Source organism: Phoca vitulina, unplaced genomic scaffold, assembly GCF_004348235.1.
Source record: "Phoca vitulina isolate PV1807 unplaced genomic scaffold, GSC_HSeal_1.0 scaffold34, whole genome shotgun sequence".
Classification (NCBI taxonomy): Eukaryota; Metazoa; Chordata; class Mammalia; order Carnivora; family Phocidae; genus Phoca; species Phoca vitulina.
In genome coordinates, this window is record NW_022589737.1 from 1,961,946 (window position 1) to 1,985,367 (window position 23,422).

At 45.4% G+C, this 23,422-nt stretch overlaps 2 protein-coding genes across 5 annotated transcripts in view; both read left to right on the forward strand.

Moving 5' to 3' along the window:
- Positions 1-423: 423 nt before the first annotated feature.
- TIRAP (TIR domain containing adaptor protein) lies at positions 424-16,758 on the forward strand. 4 transcript variants are annotated; one of them, XM_032426393.1, is made up of 5 exons: positions 424-589; positions 1,042-1,140; positions 10,380-10,538; positions 12,021-12,608; positions 13,222-16,758. In XM_032426393.1, the coding sequence occupies exons 3-5, from the start codon at positions 10,472-10,474 to the stop codon at positions 13,239-13,241; spliced, it is 675 nt and encodes a 224-aa protein (XP_032282284.1). In that variant the 5' UTR covers positions 424-589; positions 1,042-1,140; positions 10,380-10,471; the 3' UTR covers positions 13,242-16,758. The 4 variants fall into 4 exon arrangements, with proteins under 4 accessions (XP_032282284.1, XP_032282283.1, XP_032282285.1 ...); XM_032426394.1 differs by lacking the exons at positions 424-589; positions 10,380-10,538 and adding exons at positions 10,202-10,337; positions 10,579-10,715 and having other exon boundaries at positions 666-1,140; XM_032426392.1 differs by lacking the exon at positions 424-589 and having other exon boundaries at positions 639-1,140.
- Positions 16,759-20,381: 3,623 nt separating this feature from the next.
- The window catches only part of DCPS (decapping enzyme, scavenger), a 37,531-nt gene continuing 34,490 nt past the window's right edge, over positions 20,382-23,422 (forward strand). Inside the window, exons 1-2 of the mRNA XM_032426353.1 lie at positions 20,382-20,841; positions 21,982-22,156. Coding sequence (XP_032282244.1) covers positions 20,641-20,841; positions 21,982-22,156 — 376 coding nt within the window. The 5' untranslated portion in view covers positions 20,382-20,640. The remainder of the gene's footprint in view (positions 20,842-21,981; positions 22,157-23,422) is intronic.

Below are 23,422 nucleotides of genomic sequence, written 5' to 3' on the forward strand. Positions count from 1 at the left end.
AGCAGAAATCAAGAGTGGGAGACTTAACCGATTCAGCCACCCAGGCGCCCCTCCACTCTAACCGTAGAAAAAGAAAAAAGGTACAATGGCTGGCCTTGCAGGTCGTTAAGAGAATTAAATGAATGGAACAAGGGTTTCTTTCCTTCTCCCCGACACAGAACAAAGCCGAGGCTTCAGGCTGTGCGCGTGGGTTTCGGGGGACGCGGGAGCACCGACTCTTCTCCAAGTTTCTGCGGGTTTGCCGGCTCCGGAGGCTCCCAGGGCCCCGGGGGCGGGGCGGCGAGGGGGAGCACCGGGGAGGCGCGCTTTCCAGGCGGGGCGGCCGGGCGGCCGGCCGCCGGAGGGCCTTGCAGGCTCAGGGCGCCGGCCGGGGAGGAGGGGCCGCGGGCCGGGCCGCCTCGCCGCTTCCGGGGGAGCCGGAGAGCCGGGCGGCCATCTGCCCGGGCCTGCGCGCCGCATTTCCCCTCGCCGGGGGCGGCCGGCACCGCGCGGGAGCCCGAGCCAGCCCCGCGGTCCGCACCGCGGACCTGTGTCAAATAAATAAATAAAATTTTTTTTTTTTTTTAGATTTTATTTGACCCACGCGCAGGTGAGCCCTCGGCGGGGGCGGGGGCGGGGTCCCCGCGGTGGGGGTGGGGGTGGGACTGTGGGACCCCTGCGCCCCGGCCGTGCCTCCCGGACTGGCCGCATCCCTGCGGCACGTCTGCCCGGGGGGACCGCCTTCCTCTCTCCTGCCCCCTTTACCTGGCTGCCTCCAGCGGCCTGAACGCGGAAACGGGGTGGACAGGCTCTCCCAAGAAAGCCGTCACTTTCTCCGCCGCGAAGGAGCTTGTGCAGGGAGCCCCCCCTCTTCAGTGTGGGTTGAAGACCCTGGCTCGGTCAGGTTGTTTCCATCTTTAACTGTAGTGTTTCTACTAGAGTCTGCTCACATTCTTCTTTGCTCTTCTGATGGGCTTTGCGAGTGTTCCAGCAAGAACATGGCTTTAGTTAGGGTTCATGACCTACCGAGGCATTTCTTTGACGAACATCTATCTTGGGCAGGCCAACGCGTGCAGTGCTGGAGTGACCGCAGTGGACAGGGAAGGGTCAGCCCTGTGCTCCCCCTGAGGACGTAAATTAAGAAATCACAGCACAACCCTGGTAAGTGCCACCAACAGAGGGACAGTCCGGAGTACCCCGGTAGCTGAGACACCTAAGCCAGAGGGCACCTAGGGCCAGGAGTGACAGACTGTCAGAGAAAGTCACATCTAGTTTTTTTTTTTTTTAACTTTTAAGAAACTATTGAAATACGACCTGCATACAGAGAATTGCAGTCATAAGTGTACAGCTTACCCAGTTTTCAGAGAGTGAACATTTCCTGCACAACCCGTATCCAGAATAAATAAAATACGGCTAGCACTCCAGAACCCTCTATGTCCACTTCCATTGACTGCTTTCATCTAAGGGGAACTATTATCCTGGCTTCTCACATCATAAAAAGCTTGCTTGGTTTTGAAGTTTTGATATGTGGACTCATGTGTACCTACTTTTTGTGTATAGTACTTTATGCTCAGTATGTGACATGCACCCAGGTTGCGTTTAGCCGTGATTCATTAATCTCAACTGATGTGTGATTTCGCACTGTATAGATAGAGCACAGTTTATTTCTACTTTCTACTGGGCACTTGGGTGGATGGACATGGGTTGTTTCCAGTTTGGGTTTGTTTTTTTTTTTTAAATAGTGCCTCGAGGATTCTTGTGGTTGTCTTTTGGGGGACGTATGTAGCAGTCCTGTTGGGTATATCCCTAAGAGTGGAATTGCTAGGTGTGTTTATGTTCAGCTTTAGCATAGTTTAGTGCCACATGGTTTTCCAAAGTGGCTGTAGGAATTTACACTCCCACCAGCAGTGTGTGAATTCCTATTCCTCAACATCTTTACCTGTACTTGATATTGTCTTTTTCATTGTAGCATGCTCCTCAGGGCTCGAGCAGTCGTGTTGCACTGAGGTTTTTTTTTTTTTTAGATTTTATTTATTTATTTGACAGAGGAAGACACAGCGAGAGAGGGAACACAAGCAGGGGGAGTGGGGGTGCACTGAGGTTTTAATTTGCATTTCTCTTTTGACTAATGAGTCTGTATCTTTTCATGTCTGTTGGGCATTTGGATATCCTTTTTGCAAAGTGTTCAATTCTTCTGCCCATTTTTTTCAAGAGATTATTACTTTTTTTTTTAAGATTTTATTTATTTATTTGACAGAGAGAGAGACAGCGAGAGAGGGAACACAAGCAGGGGGAGTGGGAGAGGGAGAAGCAGGCTTCCCGCTGAGCAGGGAGCCCTGTGCGGAGCTCGATCCCAGGACCCTGGGATCATGACCTGAGCCGAAGGCAGACGCTTAACGACTGAGCCACCCAGGCGCCCCAGGTTATTACTTTCTTACTAGTTTGTAAGCGTTCTTAAATATTCTGGTTATGAAACATTTATTGGATATGTATTTTTAAAATATCGTCTCGGGAGATTGCCTTTTCACTCTCTTGAAGGTTGCTTTTGATGAACAACAGTTCTTCACTTTAATGTTGCCCAATTTATATCCCCCCCGCCATGGTTGTATTATTTATGACCAGTTGAAAAAATCTTTACTTACCCCAGGGGGTAGTGGGTGGGCAAAATGAGTGAAGGTGGTCAAAAGATACAAACTCCAGTCATAAGGTAAAGAAATCCTGGGGATGTAAATTGACAGCATGGTGACTAGACTACAAAACTGTATTGCATATTTGAAGGTTGCTAACAGAGTGGATTTATTCTCATCACAAGAAAAAAATGTGTAATTATGTGGTGATGGATGTTAGCTAGACTTATTGGGTGACCATTTCACAATGTATACATATATCGGATCATTGTGTCGTGCACCTGAAACTAATGCTTTATGTCAATTACATCTCAATTTTAAATAATCAGAAGATGAAGTCAGGAAGATAAACTCCTATATTTTCCTCTAAAAGCTTTATTGTTTTTCTCACTTATATCTGCCATCCGTTTGAAATTAAGTGTTTTGTATGGTGTGAGATTTGGGTCAAGATTTATTTTTTTCCACAAGGCTATCAAAATTGATCCAGCACCACTTTCCACTGCTTGGCAGTGTCAGCCTTGTGATCAGGAGACTGTACGGATGTGGGTCTGTTTCCTTTTTTTTTTTTTTAAGATTTTATTTATTTATTTGACAGAGAGAGACAGAGGGAGAGAGGGAACACAAGCAGGGGGAGTGGGAGAGGGAGAAGCAGGCTTCCTGCTGAGCAGGGAGCCTGATGTGGGGCTCGATCCCAGGACCCTGGGATCATGACCTGAGCCGAAGGCAGACGCTTAACGACTGAGCCACCCAGGCGCCCTGAATGTGGGTCTGTTTCTAGACACCCTGTTCTTCCATCTGTCTGTGGACTCATGCACAGTAGCATGCTGCCTTAAATAATGCTTTATAATAAGTCTTTATTATTTTATTATTTATCTTTATTATTCTCGTGGTGGAAGCTCTCAGCATTGTTCTTCTTTAAGATCTTAGGTATTTTTTTTTTTATCTAGCTATGCCTCCCAAAGCTTCTTTAAAAAAAAAAATACAGGGGCGCCTGGGTGGCTCAGTCGTTAAGCGTCTGCCTTTGGCTCAGGTCATGATCCCAGAGTCCTGGGATCGAGCCCTGAATCGGGATCCCTGCTCGGTGGGAAGCCTGCTTCTCCCTCTCCCGCTGCCCCTGCTCGTGTTCCTTCTCTCGCTGTCTCTCTCTGTCAAATAAATAAATAAAGTCTTTAAAAAAAAAAAAAGGAAGAAAAAAAACACAGTATTGTATCTATCCAGCTATTAACAATTCAATTGAGCACTTTAAGTGACGCTGTCCTGCAAGTCCTAACGCTCCTGCCCAACAAGTGTCTTAGCAATGTTTGAGAAGCAAAACTTAACCTTTGAAACCAGTGTTCTTAACGTCAAAATCAAGTGTCAAGATAATTTATTCATCAAAGAAGTGAAAAACTCTTTCAAACAATTTAAACCTTTAAACAGACCAGTCTTTAGCACTCAGATTCAATGTTTCCTCCGTTCACTAGCATGACAGATAATCAAAGATAGTGTAGTAGTTTCCTGCTGTTTCTCTAACCAGTTACCAAAAACTTAGTGGCTTAATACAGCAGGCATTTATTAGCCTATAGCTGTGGCAGCCAGAAGTCTAAAGTGGACTGGCAGGGCTATGTTCCTTCTGGATGCTCCAGAGAAGAATCCATCTACTTGCCTTTTCCAGCTTTTAGAGGCTGCCTGCATTCCCCCACATCACACCAACCTCTGCTTCTGTTGTCCCTCCTCCTCTCAGCCTGACCCCCCTGCCTGCCTCTTAGAAGAACCCTTGTGATGACATAGAGCCCTCTCAGGTCATCCATGATACTCTTCACATCTCAAGATCCTTAATCTCATCTGCAAAGTCCATTTCTGCCATGGAAGGTAGCATATTCACTGGTTCTGAGGATTAGGATGTGGACATCTTCATGGGATGTTAACTTGTCCACCACAGACAGTGATTCCAGCTTAACAGAAATGTAATATGAATTATATAAAATACATATTCTAATCATATGTCTTCATAGTTTCAGTACATTCCCTGTATAAAAGAGATTGGACAGGGGCACCTGGGTGGCTCAGTTGTTAAAGCGTCTGCCTTCGGCTCAGGTCATGGTCCTGGGATCCTGGGATCGAGCCCCGCATCGGGCTGCCTGCTCCACAGGAGGCCTGCTTCTCCCTCTCCCACTCCCCCTGCTTGTGTTCCTGCCCTTGCTATCTCTTTCTCTCTCTGTCAAATAAATAAATAAAATCTTAAAAAAAAAAGAGAGATTGGACACCTGTTAGGTATTGGATAATACTTAATACACTTTGTATTTGTACGGTGAAACCTCGTAATAGTTCCCTCACATAGTATATTCCTACATATAATACTGCAAAAGCATTCTAAAAAACACTAAAGGTATCGTGCTGTTGTTTTTTAAAAGAAGCTTTTACTAATTTTCTATCAAGTCTTTGTAATTATCTACAAAGTAGGTATTTAGGTATGTATCATTTTACTTTATGAATTTTTAAAAAGCACAAGGAAAAATGACTGTACCTAAAGCCACACAACAAATCCAAGACTAAACAGAGCTAGTAATTAGACCTTCCATTTGGAGATTTAGGTTCATTATCTTCTCATCTGTTTGACAACTATGTCCCCTCTATCTCAATATATGACTAGTACTAAATCTTGTAAAGTTTAAAGTATATTTAAGTGTGATGGTCTCATAGCTTCAGCTGCACAGGAACTGAAAGATAACAAGGAAGGTGCAGTGGAGTTTTAGATTCTAGAAGTAGACCGTGTATAGGGTTAATGGAACTTAATCTGTCATCTTGCTCAATTATCCTATGTCAAAGATGCAATATTTTCCTGTATTTAAACATTTCCGTAACAATAGTCCCAAGGGCTTATACCAACCCACTTACAGTGGCATATGCTGTTGGGCAACTGGATTTCTTCTTAACCAAGCAATGAAAACAGGCAATTACCAAAAATCAGCATGTATGACCAAAAGGGCAAGTCATGTCCTAAAATGAGAAACTGAAACTTTTAAATCCACATCTGTTAAGAAGATTAAAGTATTATGTTAGTTTCTAACCTTTAAACTACCATTAAGAATATCAAATGATTCTCCAGTTTATATCAAGGCCAAATAATGAATTTTAAAATTAAGACAAAATTGACAAAATATTTAAATAATTTATAAAACCCAGAGACATTATGTCTGCTACTGAGAGAAAGGGCATCTGGAATGGTTGAAATGAAGATGTCGAGGGACAGCGACCCCAGACCTGGAAAAGGATTTCAAAATCACTGGTTATCAGGCATTGCCTTAACTTCAGCCCACCACTCAGACTGTCTGAAATCCGAAGAATATGAGGTAGGAGAAGAAACACACATATATGACAATGTTCACCTTTTAATGTCTCCTTGGCTGGCTTAGCAGCGAACTGCTCTTCTCTTTCACGATGTCTCTGGTTCCTGTGCCCACTCCTCTTCTTCTTTCTGCCCCCCTGGCTGCAGTGGTTTAAGGTCTTTTTTTTTTTTTTTTTTGAACTTTGATATAGTTTCATGAGTCATCAGTAACTCGTCTGATAGGCACTGGCTTGGCATAAAGGTGTGTAGCATTCAGCAGTGAACAAAGCATCATCCTCAACCTTGAATAACATCCTTTCAACTTGGAAATTTATTACTGTGTGTTTCACAAAACAAGTAGTTTTTCTGTGAGTTCCCAGGGGTCTGTTTTGACCTCTGCAGACAGGTCAGAGTGAGAAAGCAAGCAGCTCTGCCCACCGCTCCAGCTTGAGAGCCAAGTTCTCTGCCAGCCCTTCACATGCGAATGCTGCAGCCCCACCTCGGATCAGGGGGTGGGGGGGCTCTGCTCCACATACTGTCTTCCCAGAAACCTAGGCTGAAAGAGCCTCCACCATCAGGGGTATCCTGGTCATTGTGGTGGAAGGGAAACACAACAAACTGCCCATTGAAGACATTCTTGGTCCTCTGCATTTCCATATAAATTTAGAAGCAGTCTGACAATCCCTGCCCCCCCGCCCCAAATTCCAGAATTTGGATAACACTTACCTTTAGATTAGTTTGGGGAAAATTACAATGCTGAGTATTCTAAATCATGAACATAATATATCCCTCCAATATCTAGATTATTTTATTATTATTTTTTAAGATTTTATTTATTTGACAGAGAGAGAGAGAACACAAGCAGGGGGAGAGCAGGGAGAGAGGGAAAAGCAGGCTCCCCGCTGAGCAGGGAGCCTGACACGGGACTTGATTCCAGGACCCTGGGGTCATGACCGGAGCTGAAGGCAGACGCTTAACTGACTGAGCCACCCAGATGCCCTGATCTAGATTATTTTAAATACGTACTAACCCACACTATTTTCTGAACATTATATGCCGAATCATTACCACTTTACATAAATTATGTCATGTGGTCTTCACAATAAAGCTGAGGAGGTTCTAGTTTTATTTCCATTTCAAAGATGGAGAAGCTGAAGCTTAGCAAGATTAAGTAGCTTGCCAAAGGCTGCGATTAATAAGAGGTGAGAATCCAGGCACTCTGCTTGTAGAGTCTGTAGACTCTACCACTATGTGACTCTATCTCCCTGAGTTGACAGCTGAGGGAGAGGGGAAAGGAAGAAGGGGGGGAGGGGTGTTTCTGTGGGAAGACGGATAGGTGGATGGAGGGAGTTACTCAGAAGGCAGACTGGAGGAAGTCTTCCAAGGTTTCTTGCATGTGCTCTCTCACTACTGCTCAGCATCTACCTGGATACATAATTATTTGTCCAAATAGCAACTGTGGTCCGATTTCAGCATTGACACAGGAAGTCCTTGTTTGTCTGTGAAACTGTTCTTCCTTCTATTTTGAATGTTAGCCTTGCTGGATAGAGTATTCTTGGCTGCAGATTTTTCCCACTTAGCTCTCTGAATAGATCATGCCTTCTGGCTTGGAGAGTTTGTGCTGAAAAATCGGCTGCTAGCCTTACGGGTTTACCCTTATAAGTAACCATCTTCTTTTGTCTTGCTGCTTTTAAGATTTTTTCCTTACTACTATATTTTGCCAGTTTAATTATAATAGGTCTTGGTGTGGATCTGCTTTTGTTGATTTTGTTGGGGGTTCTCTGTGCCTCTTGGATCTGGATATCTGTTTCCTTACCCAGATTAGGGAAGTTTTCAGCTATTATTTCTTCAAATAAATTTTCTGCCCCCTTTTCTCTCTCTTCTCCCTCTGGGATCCCTATAATACGAATGTTATTATGTTTGATGGAGTCACTGAGTTCCCTAAGTCTATTCTCGTTTTGCGTAATCCTTTCTTCTCTCTTTTGTTCAGCTTGCTTACCTTCTAGGTCACTAATTTGTTCCTTTGCTTCTTCCACTCTGTTGTCATTGCATCACACCTGTTTACCGTCTCATTTATTGCCGTTTTTATCTCTCAACAACCATTTCTTAACTCTGTGGTAAGGGTCTCCCTGAAGTTAAATGTCTCCTTAAGTCTAATGATCAGCCTTATGAGTATTACTCTAAATTCTCTATTAGACAGGCTAGTTATACCTGTTTTCCTTGGATTTCTGGCCGTGGCCTTATTTTGTTCTTTCATTTGGTGTAAATTCCTCCATGTGCACATTTTATCTAAATCTCTGCCTTCTTCTCTGTGTTAGAAAAGCCAGTTGCGTCTTCTGCTCCAGAAGGCAACGGCCTTATGAAGAAGAGCTCATGCAGTGCCCCGGGCCTGGCACTTCAGTTAGTGTCTCTGGCATGTGCTGCATGTGCTCTGCTGCTGTGTTCTGGCTGCCCTGTCCTTCTGCCAGTTGTCTGCAGAGGCTCTCCTTGCCAGCAGTGAGCAGTGTTTGGTCCCTGGCCTGAATGTGGCGAGTTTTAACTAGGTGTGCTCTGGTTTGCTTGTTAAATGTGACCTGATGAGTCCTTCCACTGGAGCCGAAGCCCTGCAGAACACTTCGGTCAGGAGACGTGGTGTGGGCAGGGGTTTGGGTTGGGTCTTCTGGCGGAGGGGGCCACTGCCCTGTGAATGAGACAGACTGGGCCGGGACCGAGACCAGAGCTTGATGGAGAGGGGCAGTCCCACCAGAGTGCCGGGGCCGGGGCGTGGTGTAAGCTGGTTAGGCAGCCAGTGTCCCCCAGAGCTGCCTCTTGCTGGTGGCTCTGTTTCTGGGAAATGGTGCTGGCCAACTCCTTTGTTCCTGGAAAGGTGTCTCTGCCTCTCCGGAGAGTGAATAATCTGCCCCCAGTTGCTTGCCCGCCTTCTCTCCAGGAGCAGGGCAGTACCCTCAGGGCTCTATCCCAGCCAAGTCCTCCAATCTTTTAAAACTCCAGGCTTTAAGCCCCGCTAGTTGCAAAATCTCACAAATTTCAGCCCCTCTCGCCTTCCAAGCCACTGGCTTTGGGTAAACCGTTCTCCTGTGCATATCTCCCGTGCGCTCCTCTCTCTCAGCCCTTCGCCACCGCCCCCCGCCCCCCGCCCCGCTCCGCAGCAGCCAGGAGCCGTTTCTCCCCCATGCCAGGTCTCCGCACTTCCTACCTTCTTTGGTGTGGCTTCTTCTCTCCCTTTAGTTGTGGAGTTTGTTCTGCCAGTATTCCGGTCGGTTTCTGCGGGTATTTAGGGTGATTTGAGAGTTTTTTTTTTTTTTATTATGTTACGTTAATCACCATACATTACATCATTAGTTTTTGATGTAGTGTTCCACGATTCATTGTTTGCATATAACACCCAGTGCTCCATGCAGAACGTGCCCTCCTTAATACCCATCACCAGGCTAACACATCCCCCCAGCCCCCTCCCCTCTAGAACCCTCAGTTTGTTTCTCAGAGTCCATCGTCTCTCAGGGTTCATCTCCCCCTCCGATTCCCCCCCTTCATTCTTCCCCTCCTGCTATCTTCTTCTTTTTTTTTAACATATAATGTATTATTTGTTTCAGAGGTACAGGTCCGTGACTCAACAGTCTTACACAATTCACAGCACTCACCATAGCACATACCCTCCCCAATGTCTATCACCCAGCCACCCCATCCCTCCCACCCCACCCCCCACTCCAGCAACCCTCAGTTTGTTTCCTGAGATTAAGAATTCCTCATATCAGTGAGGTCATATGATACATGTCTTTCTCTGATTGACTTATTTCACTCAGCATCATACCCTCCAGTTCCATCCACGTCATTGCAAATGGCAAGATCTCATTCCTTTTGATGGCTGCATGATATTCCATCGTGTATATATACCACATCCTCTTTATCCATTCATCTGTTGATGGACATCTGGGCTCTTTCCACAGTTTGGCTATTGTGGACATTGCTATAAACATCGGGGCGCACGTACCCCTTCGGATCCCTACATTTGTATCTTTGGGGTAAATACCCAGTAGTGCAATTGCTGGATCGTATGGTAGCGATTTGAGTGTTCTCTAGCTGAGTTCGGGGCACTTGGTGAGCCCACGGCCCTCCTACTCCGCCGCCATGGTTCCCCCCCTCCTCCCACACTGGAAGTCCTTATCCAGAGCTTCCGGCCACCTGCCCTGCCCCAGAACCCCAGGGTGTGCTCCTGGCCGGGTGCAGTGGGGGACAGTCACTCAACTGCTCACGCTGGGCTCCCACTCTGTCTCGCCACTCTCCACAGATCTGGGTTTTTCTGGAAGCCGGATCCAATCCAGTGGTAGATGTGGGATAGGGATCAAAGACCAGTAGAGGGACTGAGCCTCTGTCAGGCATTAGGAGAGAACATCTAGAGCCCACACACTGGGACTGAGAGTAAGGTAAGTACAATTTTTGTGATCCTCTCTCTCTGTCTCTTATAGGATGGCTGTTCCATAAGGTCACAACTGAGTCCCCTCCCTTCTCTCACTTTACCAATGCCTGGTCTCATGGGGTTAGTTTTGAGCCCCATACTATGGCATCATCATCCTCCTTCTCAGCTCCTCGCTCCCGGTCCAAGAAGCCTCTGGGCAAGATGGCTGGTGAGTGGAAGCCGACTCCTAATTCCGCTCTTGTTCACAGCTGTGAGTGTACTCCTCTGCGTTCCTGTTGGCGAGGTGGGAGGGCTGCCTGGCCCACACGCAGCAGGAGATGCAGGGAGGCTGACGATGGTGGGCTCCTGGGCTCCGGCCTTGACCTCAGAGCCCAGATGCTTTGCGGTGAGTGAGGAGAGAGGCACGCATCATAGAACCTTCAGTCCTTTGGGCTCACAGCTTTTCCATGCATGCTCAGCTAATTTTCCTAACCTGGAAACCATGGTGCAGAGCACTTAGCATTGTGTTTCTTGTCATGGAAGTCTTTCTGAACCATTTAGAGGAAGGAGCCAAGCAGAGTGAGAAAACAAATTAATCTCCAGAACACTAAACTTTCTGTCCTTATCAAAAGCTGGGGAAGCTGAGCTGGTCTCATTATGGAATACTTAACAGTATACCAGACACGGCATTATCTCAGTTAATCTTCAGCAACAATTAAAATGAACCTGTGTTACAGATGAGGAAATGGTAGACATAGACTGACTTGCTTAAGGTCATACAGCAAGCAAGCTGCAGGTCTACAATCAGATCTATGCCTGGCTGCAAAGTCTAGGTTGCGAATCACTAGGCTCCGCTCTTCAGGTGCTCTGAGCAGTAACCCTCTTCCATGCTTTTGTTTTACCATTTAGCAACAATCTGGGATTTCCTGGGGCCAGACAGATGCCAATCCCTCCCCTCTTTCCCTCCCATAATGGGTAGCCCACCTTAATCTAAATCCACCTCCCCTCACTGCAGAAAGTGGGTTTGGGAATTGATTAATCCTGACCAGCTTAACATAGCTCTACTTACAGACTAGCGGATGGTTGGCTGTCACTACGAGTGGGAAGTTTAGGGTAGAGTGAGCTGACAGTACCAGAAATCAAAGGGCCTGGAATAGGGCAAAGACATCTTTCCTAATCAGGCTGGTGAAAGTCAGTTCTTTCCTTTCTTTGTTCTGTTGTTGTTTATTTAATCATTGAAGTATAATTGACATACATTATATTAGTTTCAGCAGTACAATATGATTCAACATTTGTATATTTTGTGAAATGATCACCCCAAGACCTAGTTAACATCCATTACCATACATAATTACAGAACTTATTTTCTTGTGATGAGAACTTTGAAGGCTTCCGCTCTTGGCAACTTTCAAATAGGGAGTACAGGATTATTAACTATAGCCAGTATGCTGTATGGTACGTTCTCACGACTCATAAAACAGCCAGAGTTTTTATGACTTCCCCAAACCTTTAAAGATGATGGGACCTTCAAGGCAAGTCCTGAAGGATGTACCAAAGAGCAGAGCGGTAGGTCTCTGACAGTCGGGTGGCATGGTCTGCCCATGGGGGGCGATGGGCGGACCTGCCAGGTGTGGGGTCCTCTGTGCAGGGCCATGAGGACGCGCAGTCTGGTGAGACTACCCGGCCTGAGCAGCGTTTCTCTGCCCCACAGACTGGTTCAGGCAGGCCCTGTCGAAGCCCAGGAAGCTGCCGGACTCTGCAGAGAGCACCTCCAGGGACGTTTCACAGCCGAGCTCCCGGGACGACCCCCCACCCCTGGGCCTCAGCTCAGCCTTGTCTCGCACCCCCTCGCCCACACACGTGGGTGCCAGCAGCAGCAGCAGCAGCAGCGGCCGCTGGAGCAAGGACTACGACGTCTGCGTGTGCCACAGTGAGGAGGACCTGGAGGCCGCCCAGGAGCTGGTCTCCTACCTGGAGGGCAGCACCGCCAGCCTGCGCTGCTTCCTGCAGCTTCGGGATGCGACCCCAGGCGGCGCCATCGTGTCTGAGTTGTGCCAGGCCCTGAGTAGCAGTCACTGCCGGGTGCTGCTCATCACCCCAGGCTTCCTGCAGGACCCGTGGTGCAGGTACCAGATGCTGCAGGCCCTGAGCGAGGCCCCTGGGGCAGAGGGCCGCACCATCCCGCTGATGTCGGGCCTCACCAGAGCCGCCTACCCTGCTGAGCTCCGGTTCATGTACTTCGTGGATGGCCGGGGCCCCGATGGAGGCTTTCGCCAAGTCAAGGAAGCAGTCATGCGCTGTGAGCTATGGGGAGGGCATGGGGGAGGCGGGGGGGCGGCCAGGGAGAAAGGGAGCTCGGCCGCAGCGCCACAGCGTCTGGTCTGCTTTGGTTTTTAGGAGACAGCCGTTGTAGCCCCATAGCTCAGAATGCAGGCTCTGGAAAAGACTGTTACTTGTGGAAGTTATCTGACCCCTCTGTACTTGGGTTTCCCCATTGGTCAAATGAGAATGATACTATGTACCTAAATAAGTATATACACTAAACAAGTGTTCAGACCACGGCCCTGCCCAGGTAAAGTACTCCTAACAGGCAGAGCCTACCACATATCAAGTTCTCAATAAATATCAGCCATTATTATCATTATAAGTATTAGGTTTCTCTCACTGAAGTCAGGTTGGAGATGTCCACCCAGAGCCAGGAAAATGCCCGGAGGGACATTAGCTTATGAAGGCAAAATAGTGCAAAATAATAGGAAAGAATTATGTATCTGGGGGGGGAGGATATTATATTACAGTGGGTTTGGAAGTGAAATAGATAAAAAGGTAGAAGAGGCGGGACCTATTGGAGGAAACAGAGATGCTAGGATTTGGGAAGGGTGACAAGCCCTGTGATTCTGTTCGCTCTCTTGCAGATCTGCAGACCATCAGCTGACACTTCTTACTTCACCATGGGACCCAGAAAGTTGGAGCGAAGCTGAAAATCCAGTTAGAGAGCCCAGGGCCTCACAGGGCCTCAGAGGGCCTCAAAGGGCCTTGGATTCCAGCCGCTGTGACGAGGTGTAAGGAACCAGTTTGTAGCACTTTGTATGTAATCCTGGGGTCAGATTGCCCATCGGGCACTCATTACTGTAGGCTCCCCAGAAAGGCCATGGGGAAGCTGGGGACTCCCCCAGGAAGGTCATGGGGAAGCTGGGGACTCCCCCAGGAAGGCGTATGGAAACTGGGGACTCCCCAGGAAGGCCACAGGGAAGAAGTCGTAGGCGTCAGGAGGTGCTGATACCAAGATCACCCGTGTTTTGCCTCCTGCCTCACTGGACACACACAGCCTGGCACATACCTACATCTTCTTCCCCTGGAACCGGGCACTGGTATAGAGAAGCACCCCCCCCCACCCCCCCCCAGAAGAGGTGACTCACCTGGGTCATGAGCTAGAAGCCTGCACTGCACACTTCAGCGGGGCTGGTTTCCCCAGTGGCCTGGCATCAGGAGAAAGCAACAGGTACCAAGTCCTTCACACACTACTGCCCTTCTCTTTCCCAGGGACGTTGTCCACTCCAGAAGATGCATTCAGCACTGTACTCTATTTACTTTTATTTTGTGTGTGACATGAAGAGGCAAACCTAGAAACCTTTCTGAATAGTCAGGAGGGGGCAGGGAGCAAGTGGGCTGAAGAGAAGGAAAAGCTCAGCCCCTATTGCTGGCTCAGAAGCCCACCCACCGATGCTTTCCCTCACGGGGGCCTCATCAAAGGTCTGACTAGAACTCATGCTTTTACAAGCTTCTTTACCTCTGTACTGAGAGAGGTCAGCAGTTTTCTTCTGGCAGATGATTGTGTACCTCGTAGGACAAAGTTTCATTCATCTGTTCTCAGTTAAGTCTGTTGTTGAACCGAAATGAACTTACTCCCCTGATGGGTATTTTGTGCCTCTTCTCTCACTTTCCCCTCCTATGTCCCCTCCTTTCACTGGAAAAGATGTATATATTTGAGATAAATTAACACATTAACATTAGTTTTAGGTGTAAAATATGACTTGACATATATATTATGAAAAAAATTTTATTTTAATTATGAATTATTTTATTACATACAAAAAGACTATACTGTCCGCTCATGTACTTTCCACCCAGCTTAAGAAGCAAAACCTTACAATCCCTATGGTGCCCCCTTTGTGCCCTTAATCACCTTCTCCCATTAGAAGAATTTTGAATTCTGAATTTTGGGTTTCTTTGGCTTTTCACTTACACATCCCTGACCACATGTTTACCTTTACATGGTTTTGTACTGCATGTAAATGGTATTATAATGTTTGTATTCTACAAATTCTTTTTGTTGACCACATGTGAGATTTATCCATGTGGATGCATGTAATGCCAGGAAATTCACTTTCATTTCAATATGTAAATGTACAAAAAATGGACATTTGGTTGTTTCCCATTTGTTGCTATCAAAAGCAATGAGCTTTTGCACATTTTTGTACATGCTTCCATGAGATTTTCTAGGATTTAACCGAAATGGGGAACAGCTGGGTAGTAAATACACACCTTCAGTTTGGGTAGAAAATACCAAATTTTCTTCCAAACTGGTTATGTCAATTTATGTTCCTACCATTTGTGTATAAGAGTTCCCACTTTTTCATGTTCTTACTAAACACGTAGAATCATCAGAGTGTAAAACGTTTGCTGATCTGGTGGGTGAAAACTGGTATCCTATTGCCATAATATTCTTTTTCTCTTTTTTATGAGAAATTCCATGTATATTATATAACAAAGGGGAAGAGAAAAATCTGATGAATCCCTGTATACCCATCACCCAGCTTCAACAGTTACCAACTCAGAGCTAAGCTCCTATCAATTAATTCCAATTCCCTCCCCACCAGATCCCTTTGAGGCAAATCCCAGGCATTATTTTATTCCTCTGTATTAAAACTATGTATGTTTTTAGGAGTTTTTAAAAAAATGTATCTTTTAAAGAACAGAAAGCTTTATTATTTTTAAATATAAAAATGTTTACCTATTACTGCAATCTGTGTTTTTGCGTCTTATTTAGGAAATCCTTCCCTGTTTCCTGTAATTTCTTCTGGAGCTCTTTCCCATTTAGATCTTTAATCCCCCGGGGATGTTTTGCTTGGATTTGATTTTTGTTGTTGTTGCTTTTGGTTTGTTAGTCAAAGGTCCAATTTCTTTTCCCATTTGAATAGCCATTTTTTACTGACTACTAGTCAGTCCATCCTTTCTTCCTACCGATTGTGAGGTCACTGCTGCCATTATATTGTCATGTGTGGATGTGTTTGTGTATCCCTGCATCAGTGACACACTGGCTCATTTACTATGGTTTTTAAGAAATCTTGATGCCTATAAGTATTTTTATCGGGCTTATATTGAGATGAGAGATTAACTTGGGAAGAATTGATCTTTTTTATATTGAATCCTTCTCTCAGAAAAATGGTATGTCTCCATTATTGGTATCTTGAAATGTATTTCAATAGTTTTATAATCAGTCAGTCACTTTTATTAATTTATTCCTTAGTGCTTCATATTTTCTCTTGCCACTGTAAAAGGTATTTTTATATCTCTTATCTATTACTGGTAGAAAGGATCACAGTTCTTTTGCATATTGATCTAATATAAAGCAACCTGCTGAATTACTTAAAAGACCACAGACTTTGTTCGGTTTCTATAATCATATAATTTGCAAAACAAAACACAAAACTTTAGTTCCTTGTCTTTTTGTGCTGCCTAGGACTGCCAGTATGTTGAAAGTGACAATAGCAACTATCTTTGTCTCATTTATGCTTTTAAAGGGAATGCTTCTAACATTTCTCCGTTAAATGTGATATTTGTTAGAGATTTTTGGTCTGGTGCAAATTTTTTTTTTAACAAGTTGTAAGTTTCCTCTTTCTAGTTAAGAGTTTTACATTATCTTGAATGTGTTTTAAATTTAATCTAAAATGCCCCCATCTACTAAGGTGAGGTGTTTTTTTATCCTTTTAAATTGGTCAATACAATGAATAACATTAGACTTTCCAATGTTAAGCCAGCCTTAACAATCTTGGGGTAAACTCAATTTGTCCATGATGAATAACTACCTCTGTTATAAATCACAGGATTCAGACTGCTAACATTTTCTTTAGGGTTTTACATCTATGTTTGTATGTAGAATTGGCCCATAATTGTCTTTTCTCCAGTTGTGTTACCAAGGTTAAACCAGCCTTCTAAAATAGTTGGGGAGTGGATGAAATGGGTGAAGGAAATTAAGAGGTACAATTTGCCAGTTATAAAATAATTGAAGACATAGGGATGTAATGTATGGCATAGGAAATACAGTAATATTGTAACAACTTTGTATGGTGACAGGTGGTAACAAGACATATAGTAGTGACCATTTTTGTAATGTATACATATATTTTTAAAGATTTTATTTATTTGCCAGAGAGTGAGCGAGCATAAGCAGGGTGAGCAGCAGGCAGAAGGAGAAGAATCTGGCATCATGACTTGAGCTGAAGGCAGATGCTTAACTGACTAAGCCACCCAGATGTCCCATTTTGTAATGTACATAAATATCGAATCACTGTTATACACCTGAAACTAAAACAATATTGTATGTTAATCATTCTTCATTTGAAAAATAGCTGGGGAGTGGTCCCTTTTTTCTATTCATTAAAGAGTTTAAAAGCTTGGAACTCAATTGTTCCTTGTATGTTTGGTAGACTCATCTGTTAATCCATTTGGGCTTGGCATTTCTTTGTGGGAAAAAGATTTAAAACCACAATTTCAATGTTTTAAAGAGTTGTAGATCTGTTGAGATTTTCCATTTCTTCTGGAGTCAATTTAGCATAGAGTAAGCAGTCAATGAAAAATACAAGACCAGCTTAAATAACTTTTCAATTTGAATTTCCTGGATCACATAGACAGTACAAATCTGAATTCTAAACCTGCGTGAAGATTGGCCTGTGGTTATGAATTTTCAGGGGATTTTTTCCTTCCCTACACAGCCAGATGTTGAGACAGATAACCTTCCTAAATATCTTGTCTCCTTTAGTGGGGAGCTTTTGTTTTGTTTTTAGTAGTTGTCCCTTCCATTGAGGTGGTGGACCTTAGAGATCTTGACTCTAAGGGAAATGCTCTCTTCCAGTCCCTCACCTGGCACAAACCCCCAGGGCCTGTCTCCTGTGCCTTAAACATCACAATGAAAGCTCAAGGCTAGGGGCACCTGGGTGGCTCAGTCAGTTAAGCGTCTGCCTTCGGCTCAGGTCATGATCTCAGGGTCCTGGGATCGAGCCCCGCATCGGGCTCCCTGCTCCGAGAGAAGCCTGCTTCTCCTCCCACTCCCCCTGCTTGTGTTCCCTCTCCCACTGTGTCTCTGAAAAAAAAAAATTTAAAAAAAAAAAAAAAAAAAAAAAAAAGCAAGCTCAAGGCTCTAGACTTCCAGAAACCAGCAATCACTCTTAGAACTTAAGCTTCGGTGTCCACTTAACCATTCTATAGACTCATGCTCCCACATTTTTCATTTCTGAAAATTTTATTAAGAAGCAGCAATGTAACCAAATGGATGTTTTTAATTTTGCAGCCAGAACATTCAGGTGTTGTTTTTTTTTTTAAGATTTTATTTATTTGACAGAGAGAGACACAGCGAGAGAGGGAACACAAGCAGGGGGAGTGGGAGGAGAAGCAGGCTTCCCTCGGAGCAGGGAGCCCAATGCGGGGCTCGATCCCAGGACCCTGGGATCATGACCTGAGCCGAAGGCAGACCCTTAAGGACTGAGCCACCCAGGCACGTCACATTCAGGTGTTTTTAGCTGACCTGTTTTTAGGGATATCTATCATAAGGCCTGAAATGGAAGTGTCTAGTCCTTCTTTAAAATAAAATGGAAAAAAAAAAAAAAAAAGTTTTGGGAGAAGTTTTGAGATTCCTCAAGAAGACTGAAGGATTAATGCTTATTGACAGACTTGCCAGTAATAACCTTCTAATACTGCAGTTGAACTTTCTGTGATGGTAGAAATGATCCACATCTGTGCTGCCCAGTGTGACAGTCCGTAGCCGTATGAAGCTATCAAGCACTTTAAACATGGCTGTTGGACCGAGGAACTGAATTTTTATCTAATTCTAATTAATTCAAAATGTAAATATCTACATATGGCTAATGGCTATTAAATGTGGCAGTGCAGGGCATTCTAATGTTTCCAAGCAAGAGAAACTAAAACATCACCAACAGACAAATGCCCCTGAGCCAAGCGAAGCCCTGTGGTGTTGCCATCAAGGCTAGCTGCACTGTGCTGTCTGGGATCCTAAGAGGTCCTTTGGTGGCTGAGCCTTCCTATGAGTTCATCCTTTCCTTCAGCCAGGCCTTTTTAGGAATGCAATTCTGACCTCACGGATATTTGAATCACAATTACACCTGTGTCGGTGAATTTGCCACTAATGAATTAAATCTCTCCAGAATTTCATTTTGTATCTCCTCTTGGCTCACTACATTCTAGCCACAAGGGCCATTTTTGTTTCCAAAAAATGTCAAGCTCGTTACTACTTTAGGGTCTTCAGCATTCTGACATCTCTGCCTGAAATACACGTTCCCTGGTCTCTTCACAGGCTGGTTCCTTCTCATCCTTCAAGTCTCAACTCAATGTCACCTCCCTGAGAAGCCACCCATGACCACCTTATCTCCTCCCTATCCCCAGGCTCTATTACATTGTCCTGTTTCACTCTATAAATAGCACTTAATCATATCTAAAATTATCCTATTTTCCTCATCTCCATTTGAATGTGAATTCTATGAAAGTAGAGATCTCCCCTGGCTTGTTCAGGATGGACAGTGTTTGGCACAAAGAAAATGGAAGCCTAGAGAGGGTAAGTGATTTCCCCAAAGTTGCACAGCTAGTGTTGGGGCCAGACTTTACGGCTCTAATTCAGTGCTCTTTTTGTTAAAACATAGGTATTCTGCTCAAATTCTCTTCCAGAGAGGAGAGAGAGAGGGAGAAGGAAAAGGAGAGGGGGAGATAGGTGTGGGGAGGGGGGAGAGGAAAAAAGGGAAAGAAAGAGAATGCAAACTTAGAAATTTCCATAACTTCTAGGCCTTGACTTTTTGAACAGGTTTTGCTATGGCCATTTACCCTCAAAGACATTTGTTCTAGTCTTACACACAGTTTATGACCTCCTGCTGTATACTCCCAGAAGGTGGGGGATGTTATCCAGGAAACTTGTGGACAAGTTTTTGGCTGAAGATAATTATTCCAGGTCCTAAGTCTCCCTACTAATGCTCTCTACTTCACAAATGGCCTTTTATCCAATTCATAATAATATTTCTGGTAGAAATAATCAATCCAAAAGCAAACGGTCATGGACATAGAATACACTTTGTTACTGACTGACTGAAAATTGCAAAAATTGCCTCCCTCATCAGTTTTGTCTGAAAAAAAACAAAAACAAAATAAAACTGACATTGGCGAAAACAGCAAAATTTTTGACTAAATTTGAAAAAATTTCTGTCAAATAACACCAAGGAAAAAGGGACTAGCCAGAAATAACGGCCCCCCCAAAAAACTTACAAAGGGAGAAATTATAAAATTTTATATGGGAAAAAAAAAGTAAAGAAAAGCACAGAAACTGACAGATGATTCATATTCAAGCTGCAAATCACATCCCTGTATAGGACAGCAGACACACGTGCAAACTAGGTTAACAGAGGAGGCAGAAGCCCCCGGCCTGGAAGAAAAGAAGGTATGGACATGTATTTCTGCCCTGCTCACTTACCTTTCTTTTCGGCACTGAACACGATGAAAATTTCTATGAAATGAAAATGGGTGAAAAATAGAAATGGTTTAATGACTCTCATAAAAAAAAATCGACCAAGAAATAAGATTGGTTCAACAGATTTGTTTCAGAAACAATTCCTTCCACGCTAACTAAGCAATGTTGGTATTCTTATTAAAACGTCAGTATTCAACTCAAGGTGTCAGGTGCAAAGCATCCATGGAGTCCAAAGGTGTTTCCCAGCTCCGGCCACCCGGGGCGGCGCGGGGGGGGGGGGGGGGCCCCGTCCACTGCAGCATCGTTAGCCGGCCTGGTTAGAGACTCGCTGCCTTCTTTTCTCTTCCCTCAGCACCAGGCTCAACTCAGGCCGGCCAGCGCCAGGGGACAACGGGCAGCGGCCTGAATTAAATCGCTCACCGCGAACAGGTCACTGGGACCAGCGCTCCGAGACGCGTCCGCGAAGCCCGTCGGGAGTTGTAGTCGCTGCGCGCTCGCGGAGGCGGGACGCGGCGGCCGCCGGAGCGCCGAGAGGGGCGGGGCCGCGGCTGGGGTTGGCGCAGGCGCACAGCTCTGGCCAGGCAGGATGGCGGCTCTAGCGCCTCAACCCAGCAAGAGAAAGCGCGAACTGGACGGCGAAGAGGCGGAAGCCGCCAGCATAGAAGAAAAGGAAGCGGGCGTTGGGAATGGTACCTCCGCCCCTGTGCGCTTACCGTTCTCCGGCTTTAGAGTGAAAAAAGTGCTGAGGGAGTCTGCGAGGGACAAAATCATTTTTCTCCATGGGAAGGTACCATTAGGCAGCCTGGGACGGGGATGCGGGTCGCAGTGAGCCAATCACTGCCTTGGAGGCGGATTTTTTTTTTTTTTTTTTTTATTTAAACCGGAGCTCGGCCGGAAAATACCAATAGCACTACTGGGGGGGGGGGAGGAAGAGTGTACCACTAGCCTGCGTGAGAGCGGGGCGTACAGGAGACAAGTTTACCCTTAGAATCAAGGAAATCCACGGACGTAGGGTTAATTTTCCTAAGTCTTCCTTTACTAAAAGTAACTAACATTTATAGAGAGTATTGCAGATTAAAATCACCTGTTGAATTCCCAAACCGTTCATCATGTATTCATTTAACATATAAAAGTGCTGGGAACCAGTAAATGTTCCTGGATCGTCTATGGAACGACATAGAGACTGTAGGAGATAGGATCTCAGCCCTGACGAGACAGTTTATTAAATTGCTAATTCAGTTGCACATTTCATGCGCTGAGCTAGGTCCTGGGGATGTAGAGATGAAAGTTACCATCCCTGAATTTCAGGAATGCAGAGTATCTTCTGGTAGACAGATAGGTACAGCTGGCTCTAATAACATGTGCTCAGCTCTATAGAAGGGATTGAGGAGAGACTGAGACCATCCTGGGAGCTAGTGAGGAGGCCCAGCCGCAGGTAGGTATTAGGGTTCCTTAGAACTAGCAAGAGCTCTCATTTTGGGAGGATCAGGGGGACCTGGGCCTAGGCTACCATGCCTGTGTGTCTCTTGTTTTGTTTGCAAGATTCCATCTAGTTCTCTTAGCCCCACCTGTCTTCCATCTGAAGCACCTGCTGAAGAGTTTAGCCATGAGAACTTTTGAGCTGGGAGTTAATTGCGATACCCAGATTCTAGTTTCTGTTTCCACATTGACTATTCGTGTGACCTTGGGCAAGTCACTTAATCTCTCTGACATGTTTCTTCATCTGTACAGTGGGGAGAATTTGACAGAGGCCCTGCAAGCCTAAAGTAGAAGAAAGTGGAGAAGCTTTGCATCTTTCAGAAGAAAGATGTGAGTGCTGCCCCAAGGATTTGGGTTAATGAGGTGGCTGCTCTGGGAGAAGAAACAGGAGGCCCCAGAACTTCTGCCTCTGTTCCTGGGCTCACTGATGGTGTCTCTCTGCCTACAGGTGAATGAGACCTCTGGGGACGGAGATGGAGAGGATGCTGTTGTAATCCTGGAGAAGACACCGTTTCAGGTAGAGCAGGTGGCCCAGCTCCTGACGGGCAGCCCTGAGCTCCAGTTGCAGTTCTCCAATGATATTTACAGCACCTATCACCTGTTTCCTCCGCGGCAGTTGAGTGGTGAGCAAGTGGTGGCTGAAGTGGCTTCATGTGGGGAGAGGGGGTTGGTGGGACATTAGGGGGTGTGGTGGTTCCTCTGCAAAACCGGTTTGCATATTCTAGTGCAACAGTTCTCAATGGAAGCAGGAGGGGATTTTGCACCCTGCCTCCCCAGGAGACATTTGGCAAATTCTGAAGACAGTTTTGGTTGTCAGAACTGGGGAAAAGTGGGTGCTGCTGATACCTAGAGGGTAGAGGCCAGGGATGCTCCTGAATAGTCTACAAAACAGAGGATGGGACCTCATAACAAAAAATGTCAGTAGTGCTGAGGTTGGTGTAGTATATTTGGGGAAGGGAGTGTGATTCCTGGTATAAAACATTTCATCTACTAACCCAATAATAATGATTGTCAACACTTACTAAATTCTTATTATTGTGCTAGCCATCATTCTAATTATCTTACATGTGTTATCGTATATAATACTCGAAGGTAGCCCAGTTATGACTGGACTTTACAGGTCAGGGAACTGAGGTTTTGAAAGGTTAAGTGACTTGTCCAAGATCACACAGCCAGTAGGTGGCAGAAAAACTAAGATCTTTCAGTAGACAGAGGACTCGCTCACCACGCTGCTGTGGGGCTGAGCAGTGTGTAGGGTGCTGCAAAGACCAGTTACTTCTTTGAAGGAACTCACTTTTAGTCCAGGAGACAGTGAGTGCAATCGAGGGGGATGGACTTGGGAAGGGCAGGAATTCATGGGCTAAAAGGCAGAGATTTGTTTTGGATTGCCAGGATTTTTTATTAAGAAGAGGAAGAATTTGGGGCATCTGGGTGGCTCAGCCGGTTAAGTGTCTGCCTTCAGCTCATGATCTCGAGGTGCTGGGATCAAGCCCTGCGTTGGACTCTCCACCCAGCAGAGAGTTTGCTTCTCCTTTTCCCTCTGTGCGCTCTCTCTCTCAAATAAATAAGATTAAAATATAATAATAATAAGAGGGGGCGCCTGAGTGGCTCAGTTGGTTAAGTGACTGCCTTTGGCTCTGGTCATGATCCCCGAGTCCTGGGATTGAGTCCTGCATTGGGCTCCCCCTGTTCTGCAGGGAGCCTGCTTCTCTCCCTCTGCCTGCCACTCCCCCTGCTTGCACATGCTCTCTCTCCTACTCTCTCTGTCAGATAAATAAATAAAAATCTTTATTAAAAAAAAAGAGGAAGAACTTATTTATTTCCTTTATTTTGTTTTAGCTTCCATGTCGAAAGCTAGGCGTGATGTGGGCTTTTTCCTTTTAGATGGT